Source organism: Lepidochelys olivacea (genome assembly GCF_965140295.1).
Source record: "Lepidochelys olivacea isolate rLepOli2 genome assembly, chromosome: 5".
NCBI classification, from domain to species: Eukaryota; Metazoa; Chordata; order Testudines; family Cheloniidae; genus Lepidochelys; species Lepidochelys olivacea.
The window spans coordinates 103,606,439-103,625,828 of record NC_140415.1 but is presented as its reverse complement, the minus strand read 5'-3'; the positions used below and the strand labels follow the sequence as shown (position 1 = coordinate 103,625,828).

General features: G+C 40.2%; 2 protein-coding genes across 3 annotated transcripts in view; one reads left to right on the top strand and one right to left on the bottom strand.

Moving 5' to 3' along the window:
* Window positions 1-19,390, top strand: part of SPATA6L (spermatogenesis associated 6 like) — a 146,682-nt gene that overhangs the window by 76,537 nt on the left and 50,755 nt on the right. The window contains exon 13 of one of the 2 annotated variants that reach the window (XM_084629423.1): window positions 469-836. The exons of the other annotated variant lie outside the window; for it this stretch is intronic. The gene's annotated coding sequence lies outside the window, so the exon portion shown is untranslated. Of the gene's footprint in view, window positions 1-468; window positions 837-19,390 lie in introns of those variants that run through there. 2 annotated transcript variants of the gene reach the window in all.
* Window positions 1-19,390, bottom strand: part of SLC1A1 (solute carrier family 1 member 1) — a 74,126-nt gene that overhangs the window by 15,105 nt on the left and 39,631 nt on the right. Inside the window, exons 3-8 of the mRNA XM_084629425.1 lie at window positions 10,840-10,932; window positions 9,009-9,123; window positions 6,581-6,623; window positions 4,993-5,100; window positions 3,120-3,304; window positions 1,755-1,862 (exon numbers count right to left, since the gene is read on the bottom strand). Of these exons, the coding sequence (XP_084485551.1) occupies window positions 1,755-1,862; window positions 3,120-3,304; window positions 4,993-5,100; window positions 6,581-6,623; window positions 9,009-9,123; window positions 10,840-10,932 (652 nt within the window). The remainder of the gene's footprint in view (window positions 1-1,754; window positions 1,863-3,119; window positions 3,305-4,992; window positions 5,101-6,580; window positions 6,624-9,008; window positions 9,124-10,839; window positions 10,933-19,390) is intronic.

Here is a 19,390-nt window from a genome sequence, read left to right as displayed (position 1 = left end):
TTCTTTCCATATGTTCCTGCCTAATTTCTGCTCATGGTTTGATTTATAATTAAGATCAGAAGAATTAGATTTGAATTAACTAATTATTGGCAATCATCAATTTCTGCCTTCTCTGTAAAACTGACAGAAAATGTTTCCACAACTAAAATGGAAATTTAAAAAAGTTTAAAACATTGTATGTTACACTTGTATGTAACCGACACACTCTTCTTCAGTGTAATATTTTGAAATATTATCAGAATCAAATATTCCATTTCTGAATCTGTAATAAATCTTAATTTATATAGTCATTACATTTCACTATTTGAAGTTTAAAATTATTTCTTGCTTGTCCCAACATGAAAGTGTACACAATTTAAAAAAAAAAAAACTTTTGAAAGATTCACAAAAAATAAAGATCAGATCTTTCCATTACTTTTTAGAGCGGCTTGTGTTAAACCCATTTATATTACCCTCCCCTCTGCTCAGTTTTCAGAAATGCTTTTGAAGAATAGTGTGTGCCTGTATACAAAGGGGGCAGAAGCTCTGAAGCTGCTTTGGATCTGGCCTCTAAACAAAACATGAATAAATCCTCAGTATGCTGAAGAAATTTTGTAGAGCTGAAGCTTAAGGCAACGAACCAGCACAATCTGGATGCTATGCTTCAGTGCCTTGGAAACAGACATTTAAATGCACCTAACTTAATTGTACTGTAAGCATGTATTTATCTTTCTAACAGCATTCCTTGTGGGATATTCCTCAGAGATGTGGATTATCTATTGCTATAAGATAAATTGCTTACAACTATCAAACTGTCCTTGCTAAGGCCCCAGACCTGCAAAGGGATTAGTGCAGTGTAAGTGTCCACACACGAGAAGCACTTTGCAGAGTCATGGGGTCTAAAATAGATTTTTTTTTCCTTTAAGAGTTGCTCTGGATTAAAACTAGAGAGTAAATGCTGCTTTTGTGGCTTTGTCAGCTACTCTTGTCTTGAAGAACCAATGTCTCAGATCATACCTCCAAATCAATTCACAGAGTAGACTCTCTAGATGCAAACTGCCTGCTCTGTGTGAAAACGGGGCACAACTTCCTCTCTGGCACCATTTCCTTTCCCTCTCCCATACAGTGGAGCTGGGCAGAGGCTACTGCTGGTGTAGGGGCACAGGTCCTCGGTGCAGATCACTCTCACCTCCCAATGATCCCCAGGGAGCTACCAGATTTGAGGAGGGCAACACAACCTTGTCAATAGGTTGGCAAACCCAGGCCGCCAACAATAAGTTGGTGGGAGCAGCAGGGTTCTTCATGCCAGGAGACTTCCTTCCCAGCCCCATCCTTCCTGTGTTTAGTGGAGGCATCACCCTATTTTCTAAAGCAACATGACCTACTGAGCAGCCAGCTGAGAGAGAGAGAGAAAGCGCTGAGTTCCATATGCACCTTTTCATTTTATGCTGCAAGCACTGGTGCTGGAACTAGGGGTGCTGGATTGAAGCAGTAAGACCAAACACCAGGGTTTCCATCATCAGCAAGCCCCCAAAATAAAAATTGTTCCAGCACCTCTGGGTAGAAGGCAGCTGACAGTTTAAAGTAAAGGGTGCACTTCTAGTGCAAACTATCCTCAAATGACTTTATAGACGGGATCTTTTCTCAGATCTTATTTTTATATCATTCTCTGTCTGAGTATAGCAGAGGCTGGTTTGTTGTAGATAATTAAAACCTAATAAAGTGTGGTCCAATCAAATCATACGTTTTCATTTTACCTTCAAGGAACGACATACCCGCTTAGTACTGTAGCCATATAAAGACCCAGTTTGCGAAAGATTTCCCAGTCCTCAACTTCTATTATCTTCCCAGCAATCAAGAACAAAATGCCAAGTGGCATATACCTAGGGTGCACAAACAGCTTAATTAAAAATGCATCCTTTTGCAAAGCTGATGTTGCTACACAGATCTGGCACAACATTTTCCTTCTGCAAGAAGAAAGATTTATTTTCATCACTGTAAAAATAAAGGAGAATTTGGGGTAGGATTCTGCAATATAGCTGAATTTACTCACTTTCAAAAGGTACTACATTAGAAGTTATTTTTAATATTAAAACATTAGTGTTTGCATGTTTAGGTGTCAGAGTAAATATAGCAATAACCACAGTCCTACATGTAATGAGTAAAGACATATTAACAGAGGTTGGAGAGATGGGTGAGGGATTACAAACTATGCCGCAATCCTGCAGAACCTTTGAATGTGCATAACTTTACTCACATATGTAAGAGTTTGCATGATTGGGGCCTATAACCTTACCCTGCAAAGAAAGTTCCCTTCTCACATGGATTGCAGTGCAGAATCAGGGGGCTATATCTTTATATAAGGATATACATTTTAATATATCAGGACAATGCATTTGTCTTCGCTTTGTGTCACAGAGAACAGAACTACCATTTAATTAAGGCAAAAGTTATTGCTTTACAACCAGATTACGTCTGGTTCTGTTCACATGTGATCTCACATGCGTACAGCCCGATCCTATAAACTCTTATTAGGGTGTATAGTGCACACTGCCAGGAGCGGTGGTGCTTTTTCAGGTCACAGTAGTAAACACCACACTCTAATTATCAAGTATTTTCAGGGTCAAACCCTATAAAGGCCTGGGTGAAAATTATGGCCCTGATCCTGCAATCTGATTTCCACAAAGGCCTATTACAGATAATGGAGTACTGAACAGCTGTGTGGTCAGGCTGCAGAATTTTATTCCAATTTCAAGATCAAGACCTGGGTTTGTAATCTGGTTTCCCTGTCCAAAGTGTATGTAGTATAATCTCACAAAACCTAATAATATTATTGCTAATACTGCTAATATTACTGCTAATAATATTAGGTTAATGATGCTGAAGTTTTAAATTACATGACCACTTTGTATTTATGAAGACCGAATAAATGAGAGTTCAAATTCTAAACTGGCTCATGGTATTGTTTCTTATTTTGAATTTGCAAGCCATTTATTAGACTTACTTTTCTTTTAAAGTAGTTTGCTGTAAGAAGCGATATAAAAAAATAAACACCGAGCGTGATCCTGCTTCCATTAAAGTTAATGGCAAAACTTGCTTAAAGGAGGTAATAGAAAATATCAGGATATCATTGTACTCACCACATGATTATCTGAACTATTTTCATTGTAGCATCGTTCAGTGCATTGAAAAAGTCCACCAGAACTTGTCCCTTTTCTCCCATTTTCCCAATAACAATTCCAAAGACAATACAAAAGACAATCAAGCCCAGCACATTAATGCCATCGGAATACATGCCCACTATTTTGTATTCTTTGGTTTTGTTCTGTAGATTGAAACCAAGAAGAGCGTTATTGAACAGGAACAGTATATTTAGTTTAAATGAGTCCTAAAATGAAAACACATCTTAGATCTTTTACTGAAAAAACAAGGCGCCTGATTCTCTGGTCTCACACTTACAGCAGGGAGTATGCGTGTGTGGGACGATTAAGGTGGCTTTAAGATGCCTTTACGACCCTAAGGTTATGCAAGCAGGGGTGCTGGAACAATCTGTATAATATCGGTGCCGAGAGCCATCGAACCAAACTATAAATCCTGTATATGATGGAAACTACTTCAAGCCAGCGGGTGCTGCTGCACCTCCAGCACCCCTAGTTCCAGCACCTATGAATTCAAGGACCTGTCCATACTGTAGGGTAAGTTACAGTGGCCCTAGGGCTGCTCTAATTTGCACACTGTTTCCCAGGTCCCTGGGAAGCAGAAAATAACTATAGCATAGTGTGCTTTAGCCATACCCCCAACATGAACATGATCCACTTCCTGCACTGGGGATTGAGAGCAGGGCTGATGTACAGCCCTTATGCCAACTCTGTGCCAGACAGGGAGGTCCTCTGTGCAGGGGCCAATATCCAGATCACTGTAAAGGGGCCTTAGTGCAATTGAGAATCATGTTTAAGGTATCCAGTTTTGCCCTTAGTTACATGAATATAATTCAACTGAAGTTAGTGGATTTGCATGAGTGTTGGGAACACTGGGGCATGGCCACTAGGTAACTCGAGGGGATGGAAGACCCTGTACCTTTTTGCAGCTGCAAATAAACTTTTCTGCTTCTCCACCCCGTTGTGAGTATTGGGTGTAGCACACCAGGTAACGAACCACTCAAGCTGTTGTTCAGCCTCTCGGCACTGGGTGCCGGCAACATGAGTATAATGAGGGTAGAATCTGATGCATGATATTTCAGTGGAAGACCTAAGGTGTATTGTTCAACTACTTATGGGTCTCAAGTGCAGTATAATTGTAAGAGGAAAAAGTTAAATAGACACAGGGCCTGATTCTCCACTGCCTTCCACTTTAGCATTTAAGTTAGGTAAATCTCCCCTTGCTCTTATATTATGAGACGGCAGTTTAAAAAAAAAGAGCATCTGATCAATATTAATTATACTGTTCTGCTCATAATTCTGTGTTCATCTATTAAATGCTTTCTTACTCTTTTCTCTTCTCCAGGCTAACCCTAGTCTTTGCAAGCTGTTGTCATATGTAAGTCTTTCCATACCTCTGTTCATATTTGTTAAATCTCTTCTTTATTTTTCATTCTCTACTATATTTTTCTTGAGGAACTACCAAAACTCAAGAACATTTAACTACTACCATTTATCAGAATGCCATCATGTGGTCACATTCTTTTCTTTTCCTTTCTTTTTGTAATACCCACAGGTATTTTATTTATTTATTTAATCTCTATTGCACATTAGGCATATAGCTTGAGCAAGCCATCCGTAATGACTATTTCCTTCAGTGAATCAGCAAGTTTAGAGTTCATCACATAAGACCTTTAGATTATTTTCCCCCATTGTGTATTAACTTATTTTTGTCCAAGATAAATGTCACCAACTTGCTGTTTACTTCCTCCTCCAGATCATTAATCTATTGAACAAACCACATATCGGTGTACAAATCCCTCCCTATTTCTTTTACCTCTCTTTGTAACACAGAATATAATAATAAAAACTGCACCTCCAAAGCCTCTGTTGTCATGACAATTGTGACAGGCTCTTCTGTAACCGCAGTGCTGTTTTTTTCCAGTTCATTTGTAAGTTTCACTTCTTCACGTTTGGTTTTATACTGAAATTTGTGGGAGGAAATGATAACATTTATTTGGGAACACTCGGAAAATTAACAATGGCAAATCTATCCAGTAATTCTGAGGAAAAGGTACAGTTCTGACTTTCATAAAATTTTTGGCCAGCACTTACACACAAACATGTAAAGCTCTCAAATGACTGAGTGACTGAATTTCTTCATCTGAACCACTGAAAAGGGGCTCACTCATACACAGATACTATCATGCAAATTCTGCTCCCCACCCTTCTGGTGCACCGTGTGGAACTTGTGCAGTTCTGTGGGGACAGAGCAGGATTCCTGAACCCAGCACAAGAGAGCTGCAATATGCGGGTGTAGTGGAGCAGATGTTCAAAGAGGAATTTCTGAGAGTCACTGTTGAGAGGTTGGTGGTGAAGATGGATCCAGAGCAACTCTGTAGCTCCACCAGCTATTCCCCATTCGCTGGTGGAGAACATATACTCCATGGGGGAGATGCTGTAGCCGTGAGGGTACAAAGATGGGTTCCTTCCCCCCTAGTCCTGCAGGGAAGCCTTTTGCAAGACTGGTGCAAGGAGCAGGATTTGTCCTTTAAAATATATATACAAATTTACTACTGCTGTAAACACTTAAACATACGGAACACACACTATTTTGTAGAGAAAGATTAACATCTTTTCTTGGGAAAAGTTTAGGTCTGTATTAGGTGAGTTTTATTGCCCCGCAATAACTCTGGTAGGCAACTGTTGAGGAAGGCAAAAAAAGGGAAGCAGATGACATCATGAGGTACAACAAATATATTTGTGAATTTCTTCAAAGGTCTTTTCCCCAGTTTTAGATGTGAATGAATCAGGAACAAGACTGTTGGGTGGATGGATCTTTTTATCTCTGCTGTAGCACCAATAAAAACCTTAACTCTTCTAGGTCTCATTCTTTTTCAAGAGAGATCTTTCAGCTATAATCTGTGTTTATCATGCAGAGTAGACACCCAGACATCAGTTCCAACCATCTATAGCAGATTTGAGAGAGATGTTTGGGGTGTGTAGGGGACGAGTTAGGGGTGTGTGCATGCAGATTTCATCAGACAGAGGAAGAGTCTAAAGATTTTCTCAATGGAACTGTAAGAACAAGGCAATCAGATCATTACAAAATTATCACACCTCTACCTATCCATTATCTCTGAAGAGCAAACTTTATGCTCACATATTGCTTTGGTTCTTCTTCTATTTCCCAAAGCAGTGGGCCTTGGGAAGGATGAATACATTTTTTTGAGCTAGCAATATAAAGTCTATTTCAGTGGAAAGGAAAATGAGATTTTTTAACAATATAATGTTTTCCACTAGACCATTTGTCTCAATGCTGCGCAAGAGCCACCCTGATTTTTCATAACTAATTCCTACCACATTGCAACGCAAGGGAACGTCCTTGGGACTTGGAAATAAGAAGAACTGCATAGGTGGGAATAAAAACTGCAACAACAACAACAAAAAATATTTGACCTTACCTGTTGAAAACAAGCCTGGACGAGGTTTTCTGGGAACATATTCCTGTTAAATAAAGGCTTTACAATGTTATGACATACTGAAAACAATCTATTTTCCAAAATAAAATAACCAGCTAGTCAAAAAACAGAATGGGGTGTATTGCTGCTGTACACAATCACTCTTCCCAAACAGTGGCGAATGTATCACTGTCAGCTTTGAAGCACTGGCCAAGACAAAGCTTCAGGATTTATAATGTTCAGGTGGCTGTTTAATGTGGAATTCCAGGGTCACATTTCAGTATTTGACATTTAAATTGATGAACAGATACAGGATCCTTCTTCTATGCTGTGCTATCTCCCTCATTTGCAGGAGGAGTACAGTAATGAGTCTAAACTCATTTTTATATAGTTCACCATGTATAGGGCAGAGATGTGCAGGAAGAGGAATGATGTTTATTAACATTGTGGTGGGGGGAACAGGTTTTTTGTTATAAGCCTGGATTCCGAAATGAATCTTGGCTGTTGAAAGATTCCCACATGTTCCAACATCAAGAACCATTTTCATTTAATGAAAAAATTAGGAACACAGAAATCACGATGCTGGACCAAACCAGAGGTCAATGTAATCCAGTTGCTTGTCTCAGACAGTGGCCAGTGCCAGATGCGTCAAAGGAAGTGGCAAGAAACTTTGTAGTGAGCAATTATGGGATAACCTGCCCTGATGGAAAGTTTCTTCCTAACCCCATTATGTAGAGGTTGACCCGTGCCCTGAAGCATGAGGGTTTATATCCCTTCCAAATCATCCTTAAAATTCTCTCTTTATTTTTCAGATTCTTAGTCAGGCAAAATTCCTTTGAAGCCTTGGGCAGTCTGCACAAGTGTGGACTGGGTGAAACCAGAACCAGGACATCAGGATTTGGCCCTTAAAACCAGTTGAGATGCAAAAGTTGCTATAATTCATAGTAGCAGAATTTTAGATCACCATCATAACTTTTATATCATGGTGGTTTATGAGAAGGGTAGTCATGAGCTTGAGACTAAAACTGGACAATTATCTAAAATAAAAGTAATTCAATTACTTTTTCTAAACCTGCATATGTTCCTCTTGTGCATTCACAGAATCACTGTCCATGCCGGGCCTACATGATCACATACATTGCCGAAGTGGCGAGCAACAGGCCACCTTAAGTTTTCCAGCCTGGCTGAGTGGGTGGAGCCTAGCTGAGAGCTTCCACCGCAGCTATGCTGCAACAGGGAGAGAGGTTTTTTCCCAGCCACCTGCTGCTCCTGCTTTGCAAAGTGAAGGGGAACAGAGAGTGGGAATGTCAGAGGCTCTGGGGTGGGGAACCAGAGGCACCAGTATGAACTATGGTGATGTTGGTGTCACACAGGCCTCCTTGTGAGCTGTGAGGATGGTGGGGGAGGGACAGATATTTTATGAATATCATGCCAATAAAGATTTGCTGTAATCATCAGCCAGTTTTTGGTTTCTTTGGTAGTGAAATGTGATGAGAACACCTATCTTAGCTGTTCAGCTGTTGATTTTTACATTAGCAATTAAGCAAAAATGCCATAGAAAGAAAAGCATCCACAGATATAAGTGATTTTGAGCAAGGACTAACTGTAATTGTGGGGGTGAGGTGGGAAGTCATAAAACATTTTTATAATTACTGAGCCATTACTGGGAAAGAAGCCCATTGGTTTGATGTCTGCATTCCTCTCAACAAATTACATATTATTCAGCTGATGCCAGGGATGAAAAATTTTATTGGGGAGCCCAGTAGCTTAGGTCTTTTGTACATACTTCACCTTGCTGGTTTTTTCCTAACCACTTCATTTATCCATCATTGTCAGTTGATCAGGGAAGGGAAGTAACCAGATTGCTTTGAAACCAGATGACACAGCAAACCAGTAGACTAGGCAAGCAGAGGAAATATACATGCAGTGTATCTGTTACCTTCCTTCCTTTATTGAGAAGAGAAAGCACAGCACAGCTACACTATGCAGTCTTCTGTGCTCTAGGAAACAGAATTCCAGAGTTGCCATGGGGCAACTAGCCTTTTGACCTGTCTTTTTTGGATACCCTTCGCATACTAAGACAATAAGTGTAACATTGTTTGCATTGGAGGCAGAGGAAATAAACTGCAGGGGCAATGTTGATGCTGGAACCTTGGGTGAGTTACTATCGGAAGTGTCTCATGTACACAACCTTATTTGCAAAAGCAACCCAGGCAGGTGCTAGTGTTGGCAAAAGGGTATTTTACAAAACTGTTTTCTATGAATCCATCTTAAGCTATGTGATCATTTATCCAACCTTTGGGAACATAGGGTTTTTTCTGTATCCTTACTCTTCCAAATGATATTGTGAAGCATTTGTATGTTATGCACTTTAATCATTGCATTTATCTTTAGCCTTTTGAAGCAAGAGTAGGGAAGCTGAAAAACTCACCTAATCAGATCTAGCATGGCATCTACTGTCGTGACTTCAGGGGTGCTGCCCGTTCTGTCGATTTCATCAACTTTCTGAGATACCCCAGGTTTGATGGTCACAACTAGCACAATCCCTGTAATCAAGAGAAATACACGTAGTTGGAATCCTTAAAGAGTAGGTTCTCCCAATAGAATAGAGACTTGTCTGGTCAGTGGCAGTTCTATGATGCTACTGATAGAGTTAGACCCTTCTGACATTCTTCTTGTGTATATTATCTATTCAAAACAATTATATATATAAAATGTTCATCAAGAGCAATTACTTTAAGAGGAAATGGTTGCTTTTTCCTGTTCGATGTTTTCAAGAACTGGTCTAATTTTTCTTCGCACAGCTAGTTTTCATGACTAGCTTTCAGATGATAATAGGGTTGCCTCATTCCATGAATCCACAGAGCTGAATTTACTTTTGTAAAGATAGCCTAGAGCATTAGGTTCACACAAGATTAGGTTTCAGAAACAGACAGAACAAAAAATATCTGTAAACATGCTGTAAACATAGGGCCTGGTCTTGCTCACAGTGAAGTCAATGACAAACTTCCATTGACTTCAGTGAGATCAGGATCAGGCATTGTTACTGTGATATAAGAAAAGCTAAGCCCTTGTCATGGTATTCCTTATTGTTCAAAATAAATGAACAAAAATAAATCAAATTGTAGGTCTGTGATCCCTCAACACCCCTGTCAATGAATTACTTTTATTGATACAGGCAGAACTAACTTTGTGTAAACTCCCCTCAGAAATAGAAATTCTAAAGCAGGAGCTGGCAACTCTCAACTTATTCTGTATTTAATATTGGTTTGCATTTATTCATTGAAAGTTCCTCACACACATATTTAAACTAAATAAAGTATTATCCTAAGCTGTGCAAGTCACAGGCCAAATTTATCCTGGTATTTGACATCAGTGAAGTTTTGCTAGGGATGAATCAGGCTCATGCATCTACACTCCCGTTTTTTCCAACTGTTAAGTAGCTTTTTCATGTGCAAATGGGTCATTCTTGGAGCAAAATTCTGCCTTTACATGAATTTACACTATTCCCATAAATGGGAGATATCTGGGCCCATAATTTGATCTTGTGTTTGACTCTACAGAGAAGTTGGCATATAGGGGATTAATTCTCTCCCCTGGATCAAGAAGAAGGGCTACTGCTGCCTTCCCTGAGTGCAGGGAATTGCAAGGTGGCTGGGCTGAGCTGCTGTATAGAACTAGTGGACTACAAGAGGGCTGTGCTGCAGGAAGGCAGGAGTGGAACCTGGCAGTGAGAAGGAGAGAGCGGGAAACGCTCTGGGAAGAGGGAAGGAGCTGAGAAGGGAAACAGCAGGGTTTCTCACTCCCTGGGGAGGTGAGTCACACTATGTATTTGTGCTTCTAGGACTGTGGCTGAAACAAGTCTCAATTTATAACTTTGCTTTTTGGACTCTGGTTGAAGAAGATTCTATCTGCATTTTTGTCTGGCCTGCAAAAAGGCAGAATGCTGTTTAGTCAATTACATCATGCTGATAATTAAACTTTACCTGGGCAGAGTGTCCCGGAACTGAAATCCATAGCAAAACTTCCACTTATTTCAGAGGTATAGGATCAGGCCTTTAGATTCTTTCTTGAAATCCCCATATTCATTACAGGTTTGTCACAGGCCCCATAGAAAGATCTTACCCAACTTTAGATGTTGGACCACTGAGAATCGACTCAATCTCCATGTTAGCAGTGAAAATTCAGTATTTGCATGATGCTGTAAACTTCTAGTTACATAATATTTTAAGGTTTCTAAAGGCTACAGTGTAGGATATTACCTAGAATTACAGCTATGACTGTAGTGCAGAAATAATATACAACGGCACGCAAACCAATCTTCCCAGAAACACTGGAGTCCAAAGCAGCAACACCTGGGCGAAAAAAAAGAAATTAACTGATTTTAAAGACTAAACGTATTGTGTATATAAAGTGACTTATTTCTATGAAGGAGATAGTTCATCATCCTAAATCTTCCTAAACAACTAGCAAACAGCCAATACTAATAATATCCTGGAAAACTTTCTGTAACAGGATTACAGTGGTTGCTTGAGACACTACACCCTGTCACATGTGTGGACCTTGCAGGGAAAGCCTTAAGTGTTTTGCTGACTTGTTGAAGCAAGTGACTTATTTCCCCTATCTGGATATAATGGATTTTCCCCCCAAGCTGTTTGAATATTTACTTTTAAAAGACCTCAGATTTGTAAGTTGCCACTTGGCTTCAGAATTAGCACCCACTGAAAAGCACAAGGGCAGTTCATGCACAGAGCTATTGTTTCAGTCTGCTTGGCTGCATACTCAGGCAAAAAACAATGCATTGGTTCTGCCATGGAAGGTTTTTCTTTGTAACCAGAAAAGTAAGAAACTTATTTTCTGTTTAAAAATGAAAACTTAAATTCTTCTGAAAAGGGGAGGAGTGAGGAGAGCTGCTTCTACCACTGTGCTTAGATCTGCCACTGCCAGTAAGAGAGAACAGCTTTTGTTGGTGCAGGAGTCAAGCAGGAATTCTGATGTGGTGGTTGTATTTGAAATTAGCTTTAAGAAATGTTAACCTCTGGCACTAATATATCAAATACCAGGCTTTTGAGAGGGGTTCTCTTACGTTCAAAGGAATTCTGCACTGAAGATTTAACTATTTCAAAGATTTACAGTCATGCCAACATATCTCAAGTTCAATAACCAGGGTACAATTGTAAAACAAGCACCAAAACAGGTTCTGAACCTCAATAATCTATAACCACAGCTAGTTAATGACTCACTACTATCTATTTGTTATACCTCAGAGATCCCCTTATGTTTGCACTGATCAGTATATGTAGTCAGGTTCTCAGAGGTTGGTTGGCTTCCCTTCAGACGAGAAAAGAAACGACTTACTTAAGATGTTTAACCTCAGAAAAGTGAGTGGGTGTAAGTTTAAATATTTTCAAAGACAAAAATCTGACAAAAATCTTACATATGGACCCCTAACCACAGCAAAGATTGTGGCAAATGTACTTTATGCACATGCTAATAATAGCTTGAGCATCAGCTGCTTAGATAATACCCTGATAGTAGTGATCAACTCTTTTCCACAATATGTATAAACAACAATTTAAAAAAGTATGGAGAGTCTCTTAGTATGTTGTCTTCTTCTCATAGACTTTAAGGCCAGTAGGGACCATCATGATCATCTATTCTGACCTCCTGCACAGTGCAGACCACAGAACCTCACCCACCCACTCCTGTAATAGACCCATAACTATTTGACTACTTGGACTTTCATGGTATTACAAGACCTAACAGAGAAGAACCAGGGTATGTACAGTAAGACTTGAAACAAACCCCCTGGGCACAGTCATATATATATAGGATCTCAAATGGGCAGAACCCATTTCCCAGCATTCTCAGGTCATCTGCAGAAAAACCAGCACCACAATGAGTGCTGATTGCATCTTTGTGGTAGCAATCCCACCAAAGAAACAAATGTGCATGGAAACCAGACTATGATTTTTCACTTTTTATGTCAGGAAGTTGGTCCAATACATAGGATAGAGTGGAGAGTTTGCACTGCCTCTGTCCATGCTTGGATATTATGGTGATAAGTGCTCTTGAGATATGTGTGATAATTAATTCTATACTTGCTTTATGTATAATAGAAGGAGTTTGGTTTCGCGGGTTGTCAATCCCACACCTCCCACAAACGATAAATTCACTTACAAGATTTTAAACCATGTTTTAAAAAGCAAATGGATAGATTTCTGCTAAAAGACAAATCATACTTTGGTAGAAAATACTCAAAGTTTAGAAGACTATGTATTTTGTCAGGTTTCAGAATAGCAGCCGTGTTAGTCTGTATTCGCAAAAAGAAAAGGAGTACTTGTGGCACCTTAGAGACTAACACATTTATTTGAGCATGAGCTTTCCTGAGCTACAGCTCACTTCATCAGATGTCACATTGAGTATCAGTACTGGCCTCCAAGTGTGGCTCCAGCAGTGGTAAAATATAAATCCTACCATAAACACTAAAAGGGATGGGGTTTCTTAAAAACAAGGCTCTGATTTAAGATTCTCTTCAATCTGCCCCCCTTGCTAACTCAGCCAGAGAGCTGAAAATAAAACTATGTTATTTCCCTCATGTATTTAATAATAAAGATTCTATAATTAAGATAAGTTCCTGTCACAGCAATTCTACTGGCTCCAAAATGATGTTCCTATGCAATCCCATTGTGTTCAATGGAGTTAGAGTGGTGTAACTTAAGGCAAAATATGGCCCTGCATTTTTCACTCATTTAACAATTCTGTTGCTGATGAGCAAGCCCATGCTAGAATTCAGCTTGCTCTCCCATTGCAATGTTAGGTGTGCTGTGTTAATAGCAGTAAAAAGTAGTCCAAACCTAAAAAGCAGTCCAAAAATATATTTGCCAGTAACATAAGCTGAGGTAATGGTTAGCTGCTCTGAGTAAGAACATGCCATTCTCATGCAGTCATTTTTCAGAGAAGAGCTGTTCTTTTAAAAAAGTACTTACAGAAAAATGGATTTTCTTCAGATTTTATGATTATACCACCAACCTCGAGAGCGAAGCAGTATTTCATGACAACTCCCACAGAATCGTCTAGAGACAGATCTATACCGTACTTCAGGCTGACTTTAAAAATGTGCACTTTTCCTTTGCTGGGATTTGTTTCACGTAGAAAAACGCAAGTGTACACTTTATTTTTAAAAAGTAGAAAACAATCTCACGTAAATGCATTAGTCCCTCATTAGCAAGGAGTGACTGAGTAATTCACCATACTGATATAGCACAAGGGTGTTGTACTCCCTCTCTCCCTCCCCCAAATAAAAAAACTTTTTTTCTGGAAAAAAGACCACTCAAAAATCCCAGTGAAAAAAATTGAAGAGAGTCATGGAGGTTTTATAAAATGAAACACAGAAAACACACTACATGATTCAGTTCATAAGCATATTTATTGCTCAAATGTGGCAAACACATTATCAAAAACATAAAGCTTGCAATTCTGTAAGTAAAATATGAGAATACAATAATTAGCCCTACCATGCTTTTGTATCTGCCCTTAAATACCATACATTTTTACCATACCTCTTTAGCAGTTTTATCTACTTTTAAGTTTTGACCAAACCATCCAAATGTACTGGAGCAGAGTGTAAACGTACTGTACAGAGGAAAATGGTTGTGGTAGATTCTCAGTCACTGGGAAGTCTTTAAATCAAGATTGGATGTTTTCCTAAAGATATGCTCTAGTTCAACCACAGCTACTGGACTTGAAACAGGAATTAATTCCTGGAAGTTCTATGGCCTGTGTTAAGCAGGACGTCAGACTAGATGATCACAATGGTCCCTTCAACATTCTGAAATCAATTGTCCTATCTTCTGGGATTTTACTTCCACAATTTGTCACCATATTGGCATAATGGACTAAAACACAAAGTTCTTTGCAAACATAAATTTAGTGTAGAAATATGGATCTTCAATTTTAGAAGAGAAGGAAAGAATTTTAGTTTATAGTATATCAGTATTATAATAGTTCAAAAATAATAAGATTGAAATAAAAAAAAATAAAGTTTGAACTTTTTTATTTACCTTCTAGTTTTTGAGCTTTTAGGGGAGGTGACTTTTTCTAACTTTTCTCCTCAGTTGTGAGAGCTAGAAACTTAACTTTAAAAAAGTGAGATTCTTACATTATTATAAGAATTCAGGAGCTGGGTCTTTAAGAAAAAATCCAAATATGGCAAGACTTGCAATAAAATCATGAGAATTGATAACATTGACAATTGCCATGTTTCTTCCTTTTGGGGTTCAATCTCTGACTTTTGCATTTGGGATCAGTGATGCTGGCTAAGTAATGGAAAAGATTCATAGCTTCTCTGGCCCATTTTTAAAATTTTGCATTTGTGTGATACCAGTTCTTTGTTAATTACATCAAGCCAAATTTCCACTTACACTGGACACTAGCATCAGTCACCTGTAATCTCTCAAATCTCCCCAAAACTTTTTTATTTTCTTTTATTAAATTACTGCTGCTCCTGAAAACCCTTGTTGTATAAAATGAATGATGTGTTCTGATTAAAATCTTCCTTTTGCCCAGTGCAAAGTTGAATGCAAATGCAGAAACACAATGTTCCTTAGAGTGCCACCAAGAGTTATTGAGAAGCTGGGGCATCAATCGTTTCTTTCAGATGCTCAGTTTGTGCTACTTTGAATGAGATGCGTTAGTATAAAAGAAACTTTTAGTTTCCTCGAAGTCAAATTTTTGCATTGCATTTTACTTCAGGGAATAATCCTGAGTAATCTTTGCCATTCTTTTGGTACCAAGAGGATCCGAGATTGTTCCTGAATGAAGCTGATGTGTAAGAGCTACTTGAAAACTTTTAACATTTCATTGCTGGTATATTTTGCAGGATCATTACTGTTTTGCTCTTCCATTTCAATAGACAAAGTTTCATCCAGTAGTACATTTGATCTTGAAGAATCAGGAGACACCAGTTTTTTTACACTTTTTGAGACGGGCACCAGTCTTTTCTGTCTTGCTGCTTGATCCAACTTTCAGAAGTTTCTAAATAATAATCCCTTATTATTTTCAGCGACATGCACTCCCCTCTTTTCTTCTTCCAATGACAGACAACACTTTGCCCCTACTACTTACACAAGGCTCACTCTGTCCAATCACCAATGAACTCCACCTGTTCTCCTTTCCTCTAGGCTTCTGAATAGTTCTATAACTTTATTATTTCCTAAACTTTGCCACTCATTCATTATACTGCCATGCCAAATTTGTATAACTCTGCTTTATTAGGACTCTACTTAGTTAATTCAAAAGTCCCTAGAGATTTGGAAGTAAACAGGGTGGAGCTATATAATAGGGATATTTAAGGTCTGAGCAGCTCTGTCCTGGCATGTTTCTCATTCCTTTCACCTGTCTCAGGAGCTATTCTGTTTGAGAGCAAGGGGCTAAATTCTTGAGACTTCTTTTTCCATTGCCCCTTACAGACGATGTCCATGTTAATGCAACTGCTTTTGTAGTGGTCCCAGTCCAAGACCACGTCTCACATCGAGTACAACAACTTTTTTTGTGACTCTAGGAGAGGGGTGGGCAAACTACAGCCTGCGGGCCACTTCCGGCCCAGCAGATGTTTTTATCTGGCCCTCGAGCTCCCACTGGGGAGTGGGGTCGGGGGCTTGTCCCGCTCCTCCCGCTGGGGAGCAGGGTCAGGGGCTTGCCCCGCCCGGTGCTCCCCAGTCCCCAACTCATAATTCCCTTGATGAGCACCATCTTCCAGCACGCAGAGCCATACTGTGCAGGCACGACTTCACCGTGCTGTTTCCAGGATCAGAAGCCCACCCTTACGTGGCAGCGCCCCCCCATGCTGCTGCGCACCCAGTCCCCTCCCGGTCTCCTACGGCCCCACCCTCGAGAGCCTCAAATCTGCCCAGGGCCACACTCGTCCCAGCTAGGGTGCCTCCGCCCATGGTGGTGCCTGGTACGGCTGCCTTGGTGTCACTGCCAGCAAGACCCCTAGGAGTCCCCGGTACCGCCCCTGTAGAGCTCTCTTCCCTGCGCCACACCCCATGAGTCCTCCCTGCCCCCACTTGGTAATATCCCTTATAGAGCCCTTCCATGCTACACCCCACAGAGTCCCCCTCCCCCACCAGGCATTCATGGCCCGCCATACAATTTCCATATCCAGATGTGGCCCTCAGGCCAAAAAGTTTGCCCACCCCTGCTCTAGAAATAGGGAAAGTCATCATCAAATGCATATCTGCAGCATTTCTCATCAGTTCTCTTAGCAAGACTGAAACAAGTCAACTTAAGATTAGTGGAAACTGACAGAATCCATTTCTTCCACCATCCCACTTAGCCCACACAATAAATTGTCCATTAAGTAGAATCAGCAAAAGGCAGACTGTTTAACTGCGTTTTTCAGTGGTGCCACATTTGATGACCAATACTTAAACTCTCTCTACACCGAGACTTTCATACTGCTGACTTGGCCAGTTCCCAGCCAGCCAGACAGCAAGTGGTTGAGCTCTGTGTGGAATTGACTGCTGAGACAAAAGACTTAATCAAAGGACCATCCCACTTCCTTTATTATTTTAATGAAAAGATTATGGTGTTTACTGCCTGGCCAACAACCACCAGCCACCCAAAATCCTACATGGTATTTGTATTTGGTCTGTAGAGAAATCAAATCACACTGCTGCAGGGAAATAATTGACATTTACAGACATGCCCACTGGGGCATCATAGGGGGCAGCTACCTCCCTTCCTAATTTTCCATTGTGAAAGATAACAAATAAGAGCAAGGCCCCTTGAGGGGCAGAACGAGCTATTGCATCTGTTTGCATCATGTCTATTATGAGGAGTGCGCACAGGAATTTAAATTTAACTGCTTTTGGAGAGGCACGTTCTGTGCCCCGGCCGGGGCGGAGGAGCTGTCAGCTCCCACTGAGGCCCCGGGGCTGGAGGAGCTCATTCTCCCCACCACGGCCCCGGGGCCACAGGACCCCTGTGCCCCCACCATGGTTCTGGGGCCGGAGGAGCTCTGTGCCCCCGCTGTGGCCTCAGGGCCCATGCCTCTGCTTGTCCCACTTTGTTCATGCCCCTATTATCCATATTTGCATAGTAATTCAGAGGCTGATCCATAGACAAAATGCAGTTTAAAACTGCACCAAATTGCATCAGCTTCACTGCTTGAAATGAGAAATTTCTGCAGCAGCTCAGGGAACCATTAGAACATTGTTCAGCTCATACCAGTACTACTGCTGCTTGCTGCTGCTTTATTTTATTTATTTATTTATTTTAGCCATTCCCACTGCCACCTCCAAATGCTAAGCCTTGGAAATGCCACCATGGACATCCTATGTAAACAAAACCATATGTTTTTAATTTTATTTATAGGCTGTCAGAACAGAAGCATGAATGGGAGGAAATACATAAGACATCTCAAGCTACAGTTAGTGCTTTTCAACAGGCAATAACAGTAACAAAAATGTAGTGTTGTTTTGTTAGTATGGGCATAGAATCATAGAACTATAGGGTTGGAAGGGACATCGAGAATGCATCAAGCCCAGCCCCCTGCACTGAGGCAGGACCAGGTAAACATAGACCATCTCTGATAGGTGTTTGACCAACCTGTTCTTTAAAACCTGTTCTTAAAAACCACAACCTCCCTTTGAAGCCTATTCCAGTCCTTCACTATTCTTATAATTAGGAAGTTTTCCTAATAAGGAACCTAAATCTCCTTTACTGCAAATTAAGCTCATTACTTATTATCCTACTGCTGGTGGACATGGAGAACAATTGATTATAGTCCTTGTTATAACAGCCCTTAACATATTCGAAGACTAGTTATCAAGTCCACCCTCAGTCTTCTTTTCTCAAGACTAAACATGCCCAGTTTTTTTAAAACTTTCCTCATAGTTCAGATATTTTAAACCTTTTATAATTTTTGTTGCTCTCCTCTGGTCTCTCTCCAATTTGTTCACATCTTTTCTAAAGCGTGGCACCAAGAATTGGATACAACACTCCCATTAGGCTTCATCAGGGCCCAGTACAATGGGACAGTTACCTCCCATGTCTTACATACGACATTCCTGTTAATACACCCCAAAATTATATTAGCCTTTTTTGCAAATGTTTCACCTTGTTGACTCATATTCAAATTGTGATCCACTTTAACCCCCAGATCCTTTCCAGCAGTACTCCCACCTACCCACCTATTCCCCATTTTGTAGTTGTGCATTTGATTTTTCCTTCCAAAGTGTAGTATTTTGTACTGTCTCTACTGAATTTCATCTTGATTTCAGACCAGTTTTCCAATTTGTCAAGTTTGCAACACCTCCCAGCTTGGTGTCATCCGCAAATTTTATAAGCATCCTCTTCACGCCATGATCCAACTCATTAATGAAAATATTGAATAGTTCTGGACCCATGACTGATCCCTATGGGACTCCTCTCGATATGTCCTCCTGTTTTGACAGTGAACCATTGATAACTACTGTTTGAGTACAGTCTTTCAACCAGCTGTGAACCTAAGTAATTTAATCTAGACCACATTTCCCTAGTTTGCTTATGAGAATGTCATGTGGGACTGTGTCAAGAGCCCGACTAAAAATCAAGGTGCATCACATCTACTGCTTCCTCTCTATCCTTTAGGTCAGTAACTCTGTCAAAGGAGGAAATTAAGATGGGCTGGCATGATTTATTCTTAACAAATCCATACTGGCTATACCTTATACCTCCATTATCCTCTAGGGGCTTACAAATGATTCTTCAATAATTTGTTTCACTGTCTTTCCATCTACACTATGGGTGCTCAGCACTTCTGAAAAT